The 12,248-nt window shown below is 42.7% G+C and overlaps 1 protein-coding gene across 2 annotated transcripts in view; it reads right to left on the bottom strand.

The window, feature by feature from the left end:
- Nucleotides 1-937: 937 nt before the first annotated feature.
- PTHLH (parathyroid hormone-like hormone) overlaps nucleotides 938-12,248 on the bottom strand; it is a 12,670-nt gene continuing 1,359 nt past the window's right edge. Inside the window, exons 1-4 of one of the 2 annotated variants that reach the window (XM_014959255.1) lie at nucleotides 11,826-11,890; nucleotides 11,200-11,322; nucleotides 5,008-5,430; nucleotides 938-1,076 (exon numbers count right to left, since the gene is read on the bottom strand). In XM_014959255.1, the coding sequence (XP_014814741.1) occupies nucleotides 1,067-1,076; nucleotides 5,008-5,430; nucleotides 11,200-11,300 (534 nt within the window). In that variant the 5' untranslated portion in view covers nucleotides 11,301-11,322; nucleotides 11,826-11,890 and the 3' untranslated portion in view covers nucleotides 938-1,066. Of the gene's footprint in view, nucleotides 1,077-5,007; nucleotides 5,431-11,199; nucleotides 11,323-11,825; nucleotides 11,891-12,248 lie in introns of those variants that run through there. The other variant, XM_014959254.1, reaches the window with a different exon arrangement.

Here is a 12,248-nt window from a genome sequence, read left to right on the forward strand (position 1 = left end):
AAGGTGATCCCAAAGCACAAAGACCTGAGACTCTACTGATGTGGTAGATATTTTCATCTTTGAGTAAAGTTGGCGGGAGCCGAGGACACTGAGTATCTGCCTATTTTTGAACAAGGCAACGGGGTGTGACATGTGAGCACCTTCCAAGAGTGTAGTAAGTGATGCATCCCCTGGGGCTGTTTTTCACATCCTCTCACTGGGAAGAGTGCACCGCTTCAGCCTTTGCAGGGCTAGGGGCTGGAAAGCCTGGGAATCTGCTTTCCCTGCAGAGGGGTCTGGGCTATATGGCAGTACCCCCAGGTAGTTCAGCGACTTAGCTAACTTGAAATAGAGCACTGGAACAAAATATGTTTTGAGTGATTTTTAAGTAAAAGCTAATGTGAAAATGTGGGAGTTTGAACCAATGTAAACACATTAAATTTAAAATGATTTTCAAATGTAGTAAAGAAAAAAATAGTGTTCCTGCACTTGAAATTCTTAAGGGACACATTTTTCCTTCTGAGTCATGATTTAATTAGATTATATTTTATTAGACATTCTTTACAAATTTTAAAATACTGCTATTATACATGCACAAAGGAAAATCAGTTTGAACAATTGTATGTAGGCATTCATTGAAGTCAACCACAAAACAGGAACATTTTATGTCAGTTATCAATGTACTTGATATGTATATCTAAAGTGCATTATGTTACAAAAAATATAGAAAGTCAGCAGCACCAAGATACGTTCACAAAATAAATACACCAGTCAACAAAATAAATTATGGTAAATGTGACAATAATAATTGTCTTAGCCTTAGCAAAAAAAAAAAAAAAAAAAAAAATTTTTTTTTTTTTTTTTTTTTTTTTTTTTTTTTTTTTTTTTTTTTTTTAAAAAAAAAAAAAAAAAAAAAAAAAAAGAAAATTCACAATAGCCAAATGTGCAGTTTCAGAGAGCAACGGGGGAAAAGGTTTTATTCTGAGCATTTACAATATTTACAAGTAATAAATATTTTAATACTTCCCATATGTTCACTATTACAGAATACTGCAATATGTCTTCCAAAAATCTCTTGCTGAAAATGTCAGCGCCTCCTGCAAAGAAAAAAAGGACAGAAAAAATAGAAAAATTAATTTTCGCTTCAAATACATGGATACAAAATTAATAGCAAGAGTGCCACAGACTATAACGGATGTACATTGCTCAGAAACTTTTGCTATAATAGGGCAACAATGCTGCAGTTTTAGACATCTTTTCAAGACCTCTACCATATTTCTTTCAATGCAACTCAGCTATATGAAGACCTGCAGTTTGTCATGACGATGAGGGTCACTCAGAGAAACAGGAAGGGGCTTTAGTTTTCTTTAGAGCCTTATGCAAGAAGATTCCCAAGTACTACAGATAGAAAAAAATGTATCAACCTATAGTAAATATACCAAGTGCTAAAAAGAAAAAAGTACAGTTGGAGAAATGATAAATTGTTTCTGAAGATAAGAAAAAGCAAGTCTTTCTTGAATAGTGGCAATCGTGCCCCTGCTGTGTTAATCACTTGGGTGTAGTGCTGGGCTTCTGACTAAAACAGTCCCACTGGGCTTATTTGGTCAATCTTTCCCACCGATAAACCACCTGTTAAGACAAGGGTCTGTTCATCATTGAGGGAAATATTTCTATGCTGTGATGAACATGAGCACACTCAGTACTCATATAGTAGAGACTGCTCAGGTCTGGAAGTGAACAGACCCTTGACAGTGTCTCTAATTAAGTGCTTGAATGAATTGAAAGGCTGTAACATTGGAACTTTCCTTCCCTGAGCCAAAGAGCAGGGTCCTGAAAAAAAATTAGCATCTTGTCAAGTTTTGGTCCTGTTGCATTCAGTCAAAGCTGAAAGAGTCAGAGGTACATAGTTTTAAGATTTGGGAGTTTTCGAAGGGATGCTGGCAGCCTGGTGTGAGTTCTGCACTCTTCCCTTCCTTGTGAAGGTATGAGAACAAAAGCAGAGCCTGCTCCTATCCTGACAGTATATTTCTTATATTACAATATCATTTTAAGTTACTTCTTAGTGGTGCTGCAGGAAATGGTGAAGGGTTGGGCTTTTTTCCCTTCTGTCCCTGTGAACAGCACGTTTCCGTACTGCATGTTGGTTCCCTGGGGAAGAGCTATAGGGTGGAAGGCGAAGCTATAGGATGGAGCGTGGTTGGCTCTGTTGCTGGACTGATGGCCGAAGCTGTGGGTAGCGTTCCACATGGCAGAAGTGTGTGGGCGTGAGACACACACACCAAAAAAAAAAGCAAATCCTTGAGAGTTTAGGAGGGGTTTTTAATGCGCACATTGAATGTAAGACTAAACTTAACATTAGGGAGTCTACTCATCTGAAAGGTTTCTTAGGAAATTAAGTAATAACAGCTTAATTGAATTGGAATGGGAATATAGCTGGAATGTCCATGAGAAAGAATTTTTTAAGTGCCTGGAATGGAAATGCTAGCATGAAGCTCCTTAATAATTAACTAGTAATATTAGGGTGTACTCTGGCTGTATTACAATATGTATAATAATGGCACACAGTTCATACAGTGTGACTGTATATGTGGGTCTGTACTACACAGGCTTATTTTTAAGAGGTTGACATTTTCATTTTGGCTTGGATTTTAGGCTTTGTCTTGGAGTTTAAGCTAAGCCACATCTTGACAATGGGCTCTGCACTAATGACTACTTGCAAGCTATTGACTGTGATTTGGTCCCAGATTTTGCAAGATTGGCTTCTTTTAAGAGATGCTTCTTGTAGTAAGTCAAAAGATCTAGAGAACACGTTACTTTTGGTATTTTTTCTGACCTAAACCCAAAGTTTTGAGATCGAGATCGTGCAAAGGGAATTGGCATGAGGATTTTAGTTCAGTGTGTTGAGCAGAAGAGAAGCACAGTGAATACAGTGAAAAGCACGCTAAAGTTGTGTAAAATGCTGCTGCATTATGTACATCCACTCCTTCACTGGAAAGTAATGATGCTTCTTCCAAACTGCAGCTACAAAACCAGCTTGTATTGCTGCAGCATACGGAAGTCCTGTCTGTGCACACTTTTCCTTGCCCCCCCACCCACAGATAGAGCAGAAGTTCCTGATTTAGCTCAGGACAGCTGAAGATTCAGCCTCACTCAGATGTGGTTATCCCTCCATCTAAAATGTTCTTGCCCACCTTGTGCCATCAGCCACATAGACAACTGCCTTGAATCTGACTCATCCTAAAGTACATGCCAGGGAGTCGGGACTTGCTTTCATTTAAAGTTTAGAAATTAAATCTTTTACCAGCCTACTGGGATAACTAAAAGCTCATGTACTAGCTCTGTACTTGTGAAGGAGGAATTACGTTTTCCTGTTTCATAGCTTGCCTTTGTTTAATCATCTTCAATTAAGCATCTAAAATATCGGTCCTCGTTAGGAATCTGTTTCTTGCCCTGTAGAAATGTTGCATCTCAGGCAATAATATCAGTAAGGTAAAGCTGGAGATTGCCTTCAGCAGTCTGGGCTCCACAGTAAAGCTGACTGCCTTCAGCCATCCAGTCCTACTTGAAACAGAAAGGCTGAACTAGGAAAATCAACAGGGTTGTAGCTGTCATTCTTTTACATATCCCTTTGGATATATAACCAAAGACAGAGTAGTAAGAAAAAGAAATAACAGCCAAAATGCACTAGGATGTTTTTTCCCTGCATTCAAGATGTCTACGTGCCAAAGACAGGTGCTATTTATTGGCCACCACAGTTCCTTAATATCTGATGAAACATCGGGCAACTCCTGACCAGATCATGCCTTTCCTAAGGTGCTGAGACAAACCAGCCTCTCGTTCTTTGCTACTAACTGCTACAGCCATGCTGACTGGTTTGTGGTCTGGGACACAGAATGCCTGGCCCTAAATGCCCATAACTCTTGTTGATGCCAGCAAAAGTTGAGGCGATGGAGCATGTTGCAAACTATGGCCTGTAAAGTTTAACCCAGGCTGGATTTTAGTAAATCCCACAGCTGGTGTCTTTTTCTAAGGGATTTACTGTGAGCAAGTGGCACTTCTCCTATGTCCCTATTCTTCCAAAGTGACAGGGAGAAGAAGAGAAAAGGGTGAGGTTTTTGCTGTTGAAAATGCAAACATTTAAGGAGAACTGAGGAGTGGACTCCTTTGCTTTGTCTGCAAGTGTGTGGACTTCCACTCCAGGTAAGACGACTGTAAGGAGATGAGTCGCTTGGGGCACCTACGCTGAAGTCTCTAGCTCTCCACTGCCCTGAAAACCCTTCATTGTCATACATGAGGGAAGCACGTCTCCCTCCAAAAGCAGCGCTCAACATTTTTCAGCAGCAACGTAATTGTTTCACGAGCTGGTAAAAAGATGGAGCTGAATTAAAAAGTCCTAATGGCAGGGAAAATTTTATGGCAAAAGGCTGGTCTGCATTGTTTGCAGATATTACTAAGAGAGAAATTTTCCGTGTTCTCCCCTAAGGTTAAACAGTAAAATGAAAAACTGTAAAGTGAGGGTAGGAAAGTTGCCAAAAAGGGGAGGCGCCGAGAGGGAGGAACGAAAACTTCGCCATTTTATAGATGCAGAGCCTTAAATAAAACTCAAAGCTTTCAGTCTGCTGAGGCCCGAATGTGGGACCAAGATCTGAAGTGAGAGACACTACGGTTAAAACAGGAAAGGAAATTTTAATGGCCATGATGTGCTTTTTTTTTTTTTTTTTTTCAGAAATAATTTTACTTACTACTCACTCAGCTTCAGGAAGCTCATTTTGGCAATAAGGGGTTTACTTGCATTGTTTGCCACAGAAGAGAAAGACCTTGTCACCAGTGCAAAGTGGAGAGGGCACTTACCTCCAGAAAGCACCTTGAGACTGTGCACTGCTTGAAACGCCGCTGCCCAGCTATGAGCGTGAAGGCAAGCTATTAAGCTATTACTCCAGGCTGTGTGAAGCCTTGGCCTCACACGCTGAAGGATAACAATTTCAAGAAATATACAGTATGCCCCCCAAAAGGATGTAGCAGGATTACCTTAAAGTGTGATTATGTGTAGTAACAGAGTTGTCCAAGAATGGACTCTCAGTCGTGCCGCTTCCATACATGCCAGAATTTAGCCAAGTTGAGCGGGCTCGCCTCTTTTTCTTCTCTTGTTCCTTACGTTTTCCAGGCTTTGCTTTCTTTTTCTTCCCTGATACCTTCAGGGGCTGCTCCTTGTAGGTCTGTGATTTGTTTGTCTCCTGAGTTAGGTATCTGCCCTCATCTTCGCTACCAAATCGGACAGGGTAGTTCTTCGTGTTGGTAGCAGGCTTAGGGTTAGGTGAAACCTCTGAAGTTGCACGGATTTCTGCAGTGTTGACACCTTCAATTAAATTTTGAAGGAATATTCTTCTTCGTAAGTCTTGGATTGACTTGCCCTTGTCATGCAATAGCTGGTGCTCTGATACAGCCCGTTTGCTAAAGAAAGAGAAGAGAGGAGGGAAAAAAAACTTTTAGGATTTAGTTATTGCCCGGTACTTGGCAGAGCTCCTGTCTCCACTGGCAGGGGCAGCATGAGTGACTGTGACCCAGCTTTCAGGCTTGGAGACATCCAGTATAGTCAGACTGCTGGAGCAAGTCCTGCTTCTCAGAGTAGCTGCTCCCTACAGAGAAGGGAAAGACCTAAGCGGGGAATAATTCTCAGCTGACCCATCACACACCACTGGACCTGGAGTCGGATTAGTCACTGCTCTGTTCTAGGAAAGCATTGCAGCTCTTAATATATCACACTTCAGGCAGCAAAAGCAGGAAGGCAGTTGTCAGAGATAGGAAAACTAAAGGGTCAGATAATGGAGCACTGCAGTCAAGCAAGAGGAGGAATAATGAGTATGTTGTACTGAGGCCGGAAGCAGTGTTTATACAGCATCGTTCTAATAATTTTCTTCTGCTCAGTCATGTACTTCAAAAAGGTAAATAAATGCATAAAAGTGCATTTCATTTCTAAATTTAAATAAGTGCAATTGCAGGAGCGTAATGGAAAAATGTTCGAATTTGGGTGCCTAAAACGTAGGTGGTTCAGTCCACAATGAGCCATCCAGAGAGGCAGCAGCCTGAGCATCAGCAGAGATGAGCCTTGAACTCTCCTGTTGATTTTACTGCTTGGCCACTTGTGTCTAATTATGGTTTTAGATGCCTTTCTAGTATTCCTTTAAGCACAAACTTTTGGGGCCAAATTTCTTGTCTGCTGTGCTCTTTGAGTTTTAGGCTAGCCCTCTTCACTGGATCTTCTTCAAGAACATCCTGGTTTGTTTGTGTGGGTCTCTGGTACTTCTCCAGAGTTCATGACCTAATCTCTGTCTTGTTTTCGAGGAACTGGGAGACGGTTAGCTGTCTGTCTTTTAGAGAAGTTGTACTGGCGAAAGAGGTATGAAACATCTGAGGAAAGAAGATACAAGTGGCACCTGGCTAATAAATAACTGTGAGAAAATACATGCTTTTTCCTTGATGTAGGATAGACACACAGCTGCACTGTGAACCACAGAGAGCGCAAGCTGGGATCTTAGCTACATTCCCATGAACGCTATAATACAGTTTATCCATCCAATTGCCCTACTTCGGTGTGCTGAGATTGGCTACGTATCCTCTCATTTTGCACCAGGGTACTGCATGTGACTGGATTTTTACTGGCCAAAGAAAATGAATTCACTGCCTTGCCTGTCATATAATCATTTGGTCAGTTAGCTGGATAAGAAGTTGTTTCTGCATGTGGGTGAAACGGGAGAAGACAGAACTGAGTGAATATCCCTTCCTTCCATCCCATCCCTAATTATCCTGCTACGTTACCAGGTTTCAAAATGTGGTGGACAAAGACAGTATATTAAATGATTGGGAGTGTTCTGTAATTTATCTTTACCGGTCCCTTCAGCCAAACACTTTAGATTTGTGGTGGGATCAACAGTAGAGCTATTTGGAATTGGCAACTTCAAGTAGCATTGCTTTAAGAGCATCCCCTTCACTTTTTGTCTTCGCAGAGCTGCACCTTTTGAGTATCAGGTTCAAGTGATGGATTCAAGTGATGCTACATCTCTACCGCTCAGTGTAAAATTCAGTCCCATTCCACAATGAGACTACAAGGTGGCGGTTTGTTTTGCATGAAGTGATACAGTAGGGATACTTGCTCAAAATCAGGCCTAGCTATATACTCAGGTTTGTGAGTGCGCATTTGACCACATATTGTCTATGTTTTAAGCGTCCCTAAATCCATTTTGGATTACTTCAGACTTTAGGACAAGTATTTCGTGCCCTTCAACTCAATGTCCCTAAGCAAAAATGCAATGTGATAACACTGTGCTGAACCCATATTGTTTCATTATCTTCAGTGCAGCTGTGACCATTAACGCAAGCTCAAGATCTCCCCCAGGAGAATTTTTTTGACCAGTGCATTCCCTGAAGCTCTCCAATGGCCATCTCTAACAACCTTCTCGCTAAGGTGACTGATTTGCAAGTACACTAATAAAACCAGCACCCTGGGCTCCTCTGAGTGGTACGCTTCTGTGCTGCTTGTCAAACTGTCCATTGTGGCTCACGTTACACTCCTAGCTTCAGTAATCTATTTTCCCAGGATATTTGCTTGGGAAATTCTCCTTTCACTGTTCTAGTTTATCAAAAGCACACAAAATCTTAGTCCCTTACTCAGTCTAAAACAGTACGTCTCATATGTGATGAGCAAAGCTTTCCTACTGCCTCTTGCAAACTACCAAGGATAATTCCTTTTATCACAGACAACCTAAAGCTGCCTTAATCCTGTAATGTGTATTTGGTCAATTTACCCACTGTGACAAAATCTTGACTCTCTAAAGCCTGTTATTAAAGTCCTCTTGATTGAAAAGCTGTTCCATTTTGCAGAGCTGAAACCTAGAGATTTGGTTCCAGTACACACAAGGCAGTCAAAGAGCATTACAAGATCTACATCTTGTGTGAGTATGCATTTCCAAAATAATGTAGGGATTGACGTGTCAGGGGTTAGTGTGCCAAAGAGGGTGGGTTTCTGTTTAAATGTCTGTATGATATTTAGCACCAAGTCTGGCCCCAAATAACATTCTGCTATTCCAGATGATTGTATAACATTACGTAGTGTTACATTTCACATGACTTTTATTACTCAGCCAGACTTAAGGATTACATTTTGCCTACCAATTTCCTTTGTATGCTCTAGATCAAAAATCTTCTTAAAACAAAGAAGATGTGGTAGATACATATCTCTGTGACCTCCTGCCTCCTTCTGCCTCACTTATTCAAACAACTCCTGTGTTTGTATATCGGGGAAAAATACTTGCCCAAGAAGGCTGATGTAAGAAGTGCTTCCTAATGGAGATATCAACAATATCTCACCCACACCCTGAGAGTAGGAAGGCAATGGAAACTGGAATGATTGCATTCACATATTGGGTACAGTATGTAAAAAAATATTAGGCTGTTAGGGTTAAGATGACCCACTAGAGGTCCCTTCCATCCTTCTATAAAATGTGCTTCTCACTCAAGGAAAAAGAGTCTGACCCCAAACAAAGTGCAGTAAATTCTAAGCTTGCGTGTGGTAGGCACTTTTGAGAGCAGGATGTTGATGGTTTGTATTTGACCGAAGTGTCTGAACTAATTACTGTGTCCAAGTGCTCTATGCACATATGGGACCTGATGTCTCCTTATGGGGAAAACGGTAGAAACCCATGACTTGTGACTATTCTGACTTCATGTGCTTCCAGGTAAGCTGTTCTTTTCAGGTACATGCCCTCTTTGGTTTTTTCACTGGCTATCTAGCGTCACCGAGAGGCAGCATTCTTCAAGCAACTCTCAAGTTGCTCTTATCTAGCTGTTGTTATCCTTAACTAGTCACATTCAGTCTGATCGTAAGTTCTGCAAAATAGCTGGAAAGGATTCAGTCAGCTCTCTGGCTGGGTTTTGCAAGACCGAGCGCCCTTGCCACTGGCTCCAAAGGGAGTGAAAGCTGCTCGACCTATCTCAGGGTTAGGAAAAATATTTTGAAGAGATCTGGGGACATGATGCTGCAGTGTCCGGGCACACTGATAAAAAGATCTAATTTCACTTTGAGGCATCACTGGGTTTCTCAGAAGTTCTTCAGCAGCTAAAGCATTTCTATAACAAATAATATGCATGGCATTCTTCTCTTGGGACAGTTTGCTATTGCTTTCCATAGGAGATTTGCCTCGGTAAACTCTGCAAAACTAGGCCCATGTCATTTTGATTATTTTTGCGTGGCTATAACGATGTGCTTCAGTATTTTCACCCGTTACTGTTAAACCAGCCTTTGACAGGAGAAAAAAAAAAAAAATCTCCAGGCTTAAGTGAGTTATTAACCATTAACTCTAGGAATGGTTTGTGGTGATATTAAAACAGGACACATGTTTGAGTGCGGTGTCTGTGTTTGTGTTGTACCCACAAACAAAACTACGTGAATGCCACTAACTGACAGCTAACTGGTTTCTTGAGTTATTAACCATTAACTCTAGGAATGGTTTGTGGTGATATTAAAACAGGACACATGTTTGAGTGCGGTGTCTGTGTTTGTGTTGTACCCACAAACAAAACTACGTGAATGCCACTAACTGACAGCTAACTGGTTTCTTCTGTGAGTTTTACGTGCCATAGCAAAGAGGGAGCTGAGAAATGCATTTTGACTGCTTGGCTTCCACTTTCTACCCACCCTCCCTCCCCCCCAGGATGGAATGGGGATGTTGGGAAGACCTCCAATCCTGACCTTTGAAAACAAGTGTTAGAACAATGCTAGCTTCGAAAAGAGAAAGAGTATTTCTTAGCAAATCTAACTTTTTTAAAAATAAATTTGGCTTAGGTCCAGCTCAGAGTTTCCTAGCCAAGAAAATACAGCATTTGACTGAACTTCATTTATTTTAGGGTTTTTTTGATTTCTTTTTTTCTATTTCTGAAACTGAAGTTTGGTTCCTCTGTATCCCCAGAGAAGAAAATAGCCGCAAATAAAAGACATAGCTCAACAATAGTTTGAAGGAGCACAAATCAGCTAAGCGTTAAAGGACTGGGAGGAATTATCAGCAATAACATGTTCTACACAATTTGCTGTAGGAGATTTGTAATAGCTGTCTGCCTGGTGCCAAGGTTTAGGTGTGTCTGAAGTCACTTCACCTGGGGGATTTTTTTTTGTTGTTGCTTAAATGGCAGAGGAAGTGCTATTTGGAGATCTTGTCCTTATGAATGTAATAAAACAGTTTCAAGGAAACCCATCTGAAATTCAGTTTGCTGTGTCATGTTTCCCTATATATTGTGTTTGGATTTTCCAACCCTCTTTCTCCAACCTGACTCCTTTTTGAACTTCATAACAATACAGCCCTCCACTGTACGACTGAAATGTTTCTTCCTCAGAAAATCTGATGCAAGTTCAGTGAAAAGGCCAGCGAGTTCGATGTGTGAGACAGCTGCTCCCACATCAGCCCAGTGGCTTCTCTTCTGCACTTTGCGTAGGGGTATTAGGATAAACCATGTTGATTATTTTGGAAGGAGCAAAAAGGTCATTTCCTGAACAGGCTCTCTTAAGTTACATTATCATTTATCAAAAAATATGCTTCTGCCTCCAAGGCGGATACCGGACTCCATTTGCGTTTTTTAATTTAGTTTTTTTTCTTTTTTTTTTTTTCTGAAGTGGCAGAAACCCAGAGAAATTGCTCAGTACTTCACTTTCCTGACAGCTCTCACTACCGCGTGTTTTCCCCTCTCCTTATCAATACTGGCCGCCCGCCAGGCCTGAAGAAGGATATTGGTACTTAGTGTCACAGCGAGCACTTTGATCAAACGGGAGCTTTCCCACCTGGAGACCCTGCCAGGGCTCCGAAAGGTTGGGGACGAACCCCCCCAGCCTCTCCCCTCGCCTTTAACGTCTCCTTCCCAAAAGCTTTGGAAGTTCCCACAACTGAAATGCACCCCCTTTCCCTGCCCCAAACGCCCTCCTCCACCCACGGCTTAGACCCCCGACCCCCCCGGGAGCACCTGGGGCAGGTAACCCGGAGCCCCTGATGCTGGAGGATGCAAACCCCCCTCTATCTCCCCCCACCACCCCATGAGCTTCTCCCGGCGCTGGCAGTCGGGGTGGGGGGGCCAACCGCCTCCCTCCCCACCCGCACCCGCGGAAGAAAAAAAGCCAGAAAGAGGGTGAAAGGGGAAAATAAATAAATAAATAAATAAAAGAAAAAAAGAGAAACTCACAGTCTGCGGCTGATCCCCTCTACTGATCTCCCGGAGGAGGGCACGGAATAACTCAGCAGAAACACCGCGAAACTCCACTGCTGGAAGAGTTTAGTGAACATTGTATCCTCCGGGGCTTCAAACCTGCAAGGAAAGGGAGATCAGTCCCGGGGAGGGGGGGACACATGCGCCGGTGCCGTCCCCAAGAAATCCTCGCTTTCGGCTCTACCAGCTCCGAGGTTGTGAAGGCATAAAAAAAAAAAAAAAAAAAAAAAACCCCAAACTTTGTGAGCCCTCGGCAGCGGCTCACTTCTTCCAAACTCCGCTCCGTCTCTCTCTCCCTTGCTGTCTGCCTCTCCCTCTTTCTCTCCCTCCCTCTCTCCCTCCCTCCCTCCCTCTCTCGCCGTTCCTGGCTTCCCGGAGGCAAGTTCTCCCTCGATATTAGTTGAAAAATCATCTGGTTTCATATTGGAGCGGGGTCAGAAGGAGCGTCCGTCTGTCTCCCTCAGCCCGGCTCAATCCCACCCCGCTCAGCGGCTCTCTCAGGGCAAGAGAAACCCTCTCTGCAGAGAAGGAAAGACTCCCCAGAAAAGTCAACTCGGCTGCCCCTCTTCTCTGGAAAGACACACACACACACACACACACACGGAGAAACACATAGAGATTCGGCAGGGAGTCGGTGGGGAAATGCATCTATACATCAGTCTTAAAGTATACCTGGGGAAAAGAAGGAGGAAAAAAAAAAAAAGTAAAAAAAAAAAAAAAGCCTGCTTCCGGAAAGTTGGGTCCACGATTGTGCCAAGGAAAGTAAATTTAAGGAGAGAGCGCTGCCCGAGCTGGAGAGCCCCGGAGGTGGGAGAGGAGCGGGGGCCCGGGGAGGCTCAGGGGCTGGGGGGCATCCTCGGCTCCGCAGGTTGGATTGGGCTGGAGCCTGGGAGGTTCACACGCTCCCGAGCAGCTTCTGGGAGACCTGCGGGAGGACGGAGGGGTGGGTTGGGTTGGTTTTTTTTTTTTGGTTTTTGGGTTTGGGTTTTTTTTTGGTTTTTTTTTTTTTTTTGTTTTTCTGATAG

This window comes from Calidris pugnax, unplaced genomic scaffold (assembly GCF_001431845.1).
Source record: "Calidris pugnax isolate Ruff unplaced genomic scaffold, ASM143184v1 scaffold298, whole genome shotgun sequence".
NCBI lineage: Eukaryota > Metazoa > Chordata > Aves > Charadriiformes > Scolopacidae > Calidris > Calidris pugnax.